The 6,699-nt window shown below is 51.9% G+C and overlaps 1 protein-coding gene across 4 annotated transcripts; it reads right to left on the bottom strand.

The window, feature by feature from the left end:
- Positions 1-55: 55 nt before the first annotated feature.
- On the bottom strand, positions 56-6,672 carry Klhdc3 (kelch domain containing 3). Of its 4 annotated transcripts, none has more exons than XM_063238842.1 (12): positions 6,493-6,672; positions 4,958-5,209; positions 4,187-4,399; positions 3,829-4,005; positions 3,572-3,687; positions 3,340-3,411; positions 3,006-3,219; positions 2,621-2,707; positions 2,374-2,482; positions 2,176-2,249; positions 1,976-2,054; positions 56-675 (listed from the first exon to the last, which is right to left on the bottom strand). In XM_063238842.1, exons 3-12 carry the CDS (start codon positions 4,338-4,340, stop codon positions 609-611), a joined length of 1,149 nt encoding a protein of 382 aa, XP_063094912.1. In that variant the 5' UTR covers positions 4,341-4,399; positions 4,958-5,209; positions 6,493-6,672; the 3' UTR covers positions 56-608. The 4 variants fall into 4 exon arrangements, with proteins under 4 accessions (XP_063094912.1, XP_063094911.1, XP_003473899.1 ...); XM_063238841.1 differs by having other exon boundaries at positions 4,937-5,209; XM_003473851.5 differs by lacking the exon at positions 4,958-5,209 and having other exon boundaries at positions 6,493-6,667.
- Positions 6,673-6,699: the final 27 nt, after the last annotated feature.

Below are 6,699 nucleotides of genomic sequence, written 5' to 3' on the forward strand. Positions count from 1 at the left end.
CCACTACAAACTCCTCCCTCTCCACGCTATTCCACAAGAACACGCCACACGCGGGCAGGTTTTACTTCATTTTTATAAAACCGGAGCTGGCTGAGCTTCAGGGTGCAGCAGCCGCTCAGGAAGGGGTGGGGTAATGGGCTGGGCCCCGCCTCCCCAGGTCCCGGAGAGGAGGTCGCGCGCCAACAGCTGCAGCTCCTCGCAGCTGCCAGGCAATGCTCAAGCAGGGAGGGTGGCACGGTGGAGGAGGGGGAGAGGGAGGCTCCTGAGGCTTGGACGCAGCACGGTTTTCCCTTCTCCCCACTCGCCTCCCTTCCTAGCAGAGCCTGGTTTACTGGCCAGCCTGAGGCAGAACAGGGCCCAGGAGCAGCTGGAGGGAGGTGGATGGGAACAGAGCACCAAGGGGAAGGGGCCCTCGGCCCGACGGGAGGGACCTGGCCCTCGCTCCCGCCAGCTCCCCACTTAATTCACAGCACGGAAACACCTCTAGTCCAACAACTCCATGTGGAAGTAACTGAGTCCGGGTCCAAAGGGGGCAGGCAGGTGAGAGAGAGGGGTGGCAGGGGTTTTGACGACTACAGCAGGTGCAGGAGGGAGGCCGCAGACTCCTCCTACCCGTGGGAGGAGACGATCGGGCGACTGATATTGCTGTTGGTGGTCATGGCATTCAGCTCCCACCTGGAGGACCAACGGATCTTCAGAAAGGACAGCGAGGGTGCGCCAACCCCCAGCTCAAAATTCTTTGAACACAGAACTTTCTAAAGCTCAACTACCCACAGCCACCTCTTCCTGCCAGCCCTATCACCCTCACCCACCATAGATCTTGCCATCTCTCTTCCACCTCCAAGCTCATGTGCATTTCCTGTTGATGTTTTTACACAGGGCCTGACTCAGAGCTCCTCCCTCCCGGGCCTCCTCACCCAACCCACCACATTGAAATTAAATTGCTCTTTTACACAGTCCTTTCCATTCTACAAAGATTGACCAAGTACCTCCTTATGCCAAGACCTAAGCAGTCTACTTGGTGTCAGGCACTTGGACGTGTGTCAATCCTGGGCCAGCCTGGGACCCAACAGTTCAACCTGTATCCTCCCTGTCATCAAACATGGAACACACAGACTCTCAGCAAGTAAGAGTTAAAGTGAAGTGACACTAGCAGGAAGAAGTGTCTCAGAATGACCAGGCTTAACCCTTGGTGGTTGACCTGAGCCTAAAGATGGAATTCAGAGGCAAGGAGCCAGGGCCTCCCTTATTTCTAGAACTAAAGTGATCTAGAGGCTTAGGTGGCATGGTGGACAAGGAGGTTGAAGCAGGATGAATACAGTGAATTCGAGGCCAGCCTGGACTACAGAGCTGAGAGACCCTATCTCAAGAAATCAAGAAAGAAAAAAAGAAGGAAGAAAAGAGGCTCCTAAACTTTACCTTGAAATTAGGACAAAAGATTTAATTAGCCATTCTTACTAACAAAAACAGCTCTATAAGCTCAGGTCTCAGGAAGTGATGCCTCTCTGAGCTTCATTCAAAAAACTATTTCTGGGGGAAAAAAAACAACCCTATTTCTGGGCCAGGGATATAGCCTGGTAGAAGAGCACCTGCCTGGCAGACATGAGATTGAGTTTAATTCCTAATACAAAAAATAAAAAACTATTTCTTTTTAATAGTATTTTACGGGGCCTGGGGATTTAGCTCAGCGGCATAAGCACCTGCCTTGCAAGTGCATAGTTGTGAGTTCGATCCCCGGTACAAAAAAAAAAAAAAAAAAAAAACACCTCATTTAATAGTATTTACCCAGCTGACAATTTTATTACATGGTGGTAGGTATAGCTGCTTCCATCTCATTATTCATAAGAACACATCTCCAGCAGGACAAAAATGCCTGTATCCTCCACACTGAACGCAAGCTAATCGGGTCACACCTGTGCTGCTCATTCACCACCACCCCCCCAGCCAGTTCCTCTTTTGCAAGCACTCACTGTACCTGATGTCATGGGGCAAACAGGACTGGTCCAGGTTATACTGAATCACCGCCAGTTTGCACAGAGTCTTCAGACTAGGGCCTTAAAGGGAGGAGTTGGAGGAGGAAGCTGGTTAAAACCAAGAAAAGGTCCAGTCCTGGAGAGCACCACCCAAAGACAGGCACCCTGCTGACAAGAAGCACTTTCAGAAGTAACTACTTACTGAAGTCCAAAATGTGTAAATCAGAATGATCTATGAGGTCAAATTCATCTCCCAGGCCTTCCTCAGGAGATGGGCTGTAGGGATCAAAAGAACTGAAAGTAAGAGGGAAACCCCCACAAGACTCTTGCTCAGAAACCTCTTGCTTCCCTGGTAGACAGGCTCTGTCCTTCCCTGGGCCCTCCCTTCTCTCCTCCTAACCTGGTACCCCCAAATAGGACGATCTTGTCACCAACAATACAGCAGCACTGGCGCCGGCGGGGACATGGTCCCTTTCCCTTGGGTTCAATCTTTTTCCAGGAAAAAGACACTAAAGAGAAGTTTATACAGAAATTCAGTACCTGCTCAGTCCAGGTACCTCCGCTTCCCAGTCCTCTTCTACTCAGGATATTCTTTTCCTCCCACTTCAGTTGCTCCTAAAAGTTCCCCTAAAAGTTGTGCTCTTTACCAGGGTTAAACTTCCAGAGGTCATGGAAATGCCGGTTCAGTCTTGCATTATAGCCACCAAAGATGTACAGCTCCCCATTGTAGCCAACTGGAAGGACAGAGGAAATCAAGAGTATGGAAGATAGTGACAAGCACCTGTAATCCCAGCTTGGGAGGCCAGGCTGAAAGACTAAATTCCACTCCAGCCTAGCAATTTAACAACTGTCTCAAAAAGAAAAAAAAAAAAGGCCAGGGATATGGCACAGTGGCACAGCACCTGCCTGCCAAGTGTGAGGTCCTAGGTTCAATTCCCAGTGTTAAAAAACAAAACAAAACAAAACAACTCACACCAAACAAAGTAAGGGGGGTAAGACAAGAGACTACACCCAGAAATAACAGATACTCACAGGCTGAGTGGCTCCGGCGCCCCTCAGGCAGCACTGGCGTGGGGGGACAGTCCAGCCAGGCTTCGGTTCTGGTGTCAAAGACACGAATGCGATTGCAGTAAATCTCGTTGTTGGAGTGGAATGGCCCGAAGCGGTCGGCACGGCCCCCAAAGACATACATGTGACTGCCCAGCATGGTGGCAGAGTGGAAGTCCCTCCAGCGCGCAGGGTTGCCCTGGTCAGGAATGGAGAGGCACAGCAGGTCAGCACTGGTGCTGGAGGAAAGCTGCTCTCAGTCTGAGCTCCCATAATTTCTTCTGTAAAGGGTGGGGATCTTAGAGGAAGAAAGACAGACCTTTGTACAAACAAGGGTCCATGTCATGGTGCTCGTATCCAGCTTGTGAATGTCATTGGAAAAGCAATCTGCCTGAGAACAGAAAGGAAGACAAGAGGGGACCAAGGTCACACTGAGCCTCCAGCCTTCCCCTTAAAATCTACAAACAGCAAAGTCTCCCATTCCATTATGTTTAATATGCCTTCCTCTTTCTCATTCCCATACTAAACCTCCGGTTTTTCCCCAGGCTTACCAGCTGCTCATAGCCCCCAAAAATGTACATAATCTTGCCAAGGACACAAGCAGAATGTCCATCCCGGGCCCCAGGAATTGCTCCCGATACTCGGGGTGTGGACCATTTGTGAGTATCTAAAGGAAGTGAAAGAATGAGCCAGGTCAGCACCCTCCTAAATTCTGCGTACCCCTATTCCCCTGGCTCAACCACACCTTTCCCAAGCCCCTTGGCACCATCTGGTAGAACAGAGTTTCTCTTTTGAGACCCCTACTCACTGACGTCAAATGCGTAGAGCACATTGCAGGCTCCTTCTGTGTCATTCCGCCCGCCCCAAAGGAAGACTGTGTCATCGATGAGGACGGTTGAGTGTCCGTACCGCATGTAGGGAACCACAGGAGCCTGCCCACGAACGGCTGGCCTCACTGGGGGCAGCTTTGTCCAACGCAAGGACACTGTGGGCACAGCTCTGCTCAGCCCTGGGAACCTCCCTCCAGGTATCCAAACCAGACATTTCCCAAACCAGACATCCATGCCCAACCCCTGGGACTACAGGAGTCACCACCAAAATTCATCCAGCCACCCACTCCCCTCTCTGCAAGTGGGCACCCAGGGACAGTGTCAGCACTGGCTTACCTGCATTGAAAATGTGAACGTCTATCTGTCGCAGCGTCTCATAATCTTCACCAGAACAGTAACCTCCAAAGGAGTACACCCGGTGCCCGACAGCCACTGCAGCATGGTTCACCCTGCGTGGCCCTCCCTCCAGATGCACTGTCCACCGTAACATCCCCTGGGCCACTAGTCACAGCAACATGCCCCCCCGGCACGGCCTGTTACCTCTGGTACCTATGTCAAATCAGGGCCACGGGTTCTTTAAGCAAGGCTTCTGCCCAGTGCTCTGAGACTGCCCAAGACCAGCCCTCACCTCCAAGTGTGACCCTGGTGCTCCCACACCACCTCTCCACAGGGACACGAGTCAGCTCTGGTGGCTGGCCCTGCCCCCAGGGAGCTAGTGAGGTCAAGGAACAAGCCTTGGGCCTGTATTCTCCCACATCAAAAAGTGAGGCTGCCTCAACCTGATTGCCAGCTCAGACTCCAGTGATCATGGTCGCCCCCACACCACTCATAGAGGCTCCACCCTGTCCTTGGAACAAGCTCCAAGCCCTCTTTGCAAGCAGGTATGCTCCCTTGTCTCTGGTTCTGTTCTCTGCCACCTCTCTAAGAATCTCTATGCTCTTAAAGGTGGGGATATCAAAATACACACAGCTATTAATATCCTGGACAGCGCTAGCAACCCATTGAAAGCTGGCATGGGTGCTTTAAAGTAAAAAAGCTGTTAGAGTAGAACACTGCCCCTACCCAGGGCAGGGAACCCCATGTTACCATAGTTGATTAGCCCCTCACAGAGAGTTCTTGTCAAGCTGAGCCGCTGTCCCTGGGGTCACCCAGGGCCCAACAGGCATGAAGAGTTCCTCTGACAGCTGTGCCTGGTATGCTGCCAGAACTGGAAACTTAAACCAGGAAGGTATGTGTATTCTGGGTCTGGGAGCAGGGAAAGAGGTTTCATCCTCCTGCCATTTCCCCAACCCTCTGTGGTACAGAATAAGCCTTTTCCAGCAGTTCTTCCCCTATGTGGGCCCCTGGGTGAGGTGTGTACTGGAAAGGAAAAGGGAAAAGAAAAATGCCCTTAGACAGGATAAAGAGGAAGACCCAGGCAGGAGAGATCATGGTCTCTTAACAGACAAACTGCCAACTCAGTGATAATTTGAAGGCTCTTTCAGACAAACCCTTTTGCAACTGCAAGGCCTCTGCTGGCAGACACCTGCTGGGTTTGGGCAGATCATCTGCTCCCTGTTCAAAAAGCCTTGGCAAAGAAAAGCACCAGGCAGAAAACTAGGCGCGCACGTGTGCACCTTCCCCCCTCCACACACACACAAAAGTAAAGGAGGCCCCTTGCTGGAAGGAGACATGGCTATCGACTGGTTTGCCAGTCTCACTCACACAACTTCCCCCCAAGCCAACACTGAGTTTTAAATTGCCACCCTGCCAACTTGAAATAACCCCAGCCAGAAGCTACTCTCGCTTCAATACTCCAGCCCTCCAAAGTGTGTTGGACCTGGGCTCCAGTGGGGTAGGCACTTAAGAAGGTGAAAGGCTTAAAAACAGAAATCCATCTTCCCCACACCGTGTACCCGCCCTTCAGATACAGCCAGGTAAAGCAAGAAGTGCATGCATAAGAGACAAGCAATTCCGGCAAAGATGGACAAAACATCTTAGCTTCTCTTCCATAACGACAACTCAGACTCAGGAAGAACAAGCCCCTGTGTTCTAAGAGCTCCTCTTATCTGGGGCTCCCCAATCCTCTATCCCTATGACATTTTCAAGCGCTTCTATCTCCTTGAAGTATCCATCCCCCTCTGTGGTCTCTTGCAATCCTCACCCCCCCCCCCTTTGTGGCACTTCTTAATCTGAAAGCTTTGCATTTCTCTTTCTCTTACAAGTCTAGGATCCAGCCAAGAAACCCATTTTTATACCGCCACGAAAAGAAGAAAAACAAATTCACTGTTCTTTTTCACCCACGGGGATATTCTTCCCTGAATATAACCCCATCCCTATCTACTTCCCCCTGCTGAACCTCCCCATCACCACACACACTCCCTCCTCTATGATGTTCAGCTTCCTCTTCCTCCTCACAACCCGGCCTTCCTTCACTTTCCATCATTGCTTGCTTCAGCCACCAGGTCTCACTCAACCGTTTCCCTACCATTCTCCCCATTGCTTCGTTCCCCATTAACACTCCTTTCCCGTCATCCCCCAGGTCCCTTCCCACCACCACTGCATTACTCTCGGGCCCCTCCCCCACGGCTCCAGCTTTAGACATGGGCGTCACCAGCCCCCACCCCCAATTCTTCCTTGCTTCTCAACCCATCCCAGGCTACCTGCCAGGCCGGGCCGGGGTGGGGTCGCGGGTCCTCGCGCTGCCTGCAGCCTAGAACCCGTGGCGTGCCAACGGACGCCTAGGTCTCCAACGAGATAAACACACCAGGCTCCCTCTTCCGGTGGGTAGCTAGGGGCGCACGCGCGGTCCGACCTCTGGGGACCCGGCTCCTTCTGGGACTTGTAGTCCACAGGTTTCCGGAGGCGGG

The sequence above is a fragment of the Cavia porcellus genome, unplaced genomic scaffold (assembly GCF_034190915.1).
Source record: "Cavia porcellus strain 051 isolate PalLab524CR breed Dunkin Hartley unplaced genomic scaffold, mCavPor4.1 scaffold_28, whole genome shotgun sequence".
Lineage (NCBI taxonomy): Eukaryota > Metazoa > Chordata > Mammalia > Rodentia > Caviidae > Cavia > Cavia porcellus.

Excerpts from the sequence above, each read along its gene's own strand:
- Klhdc3 (XM_063238842.1), bottom strand. The coding sequence starts at position 4,340 with ATGTTACGGTGGACAGTGCATCTGGAGGGAGGGCCACGCAGGGTGAAC. Across the intron at positions 3,412-3,571 it reads TTGGGGGCTATGAGCAGCTG|GCAGATTGCTTTTCCAATGA; the intron begins GTAAGCCTGGGG and ends TTCTGTTCTCAG. Across the intron at positions 2,483-2,620 it reads CCTCTGGAAGTTTAACCCTG|TGTCTTTTTCCTGGAAAAAG; the intron begins GTAAAGAGCACA and ends ACTTCTCTTTAG.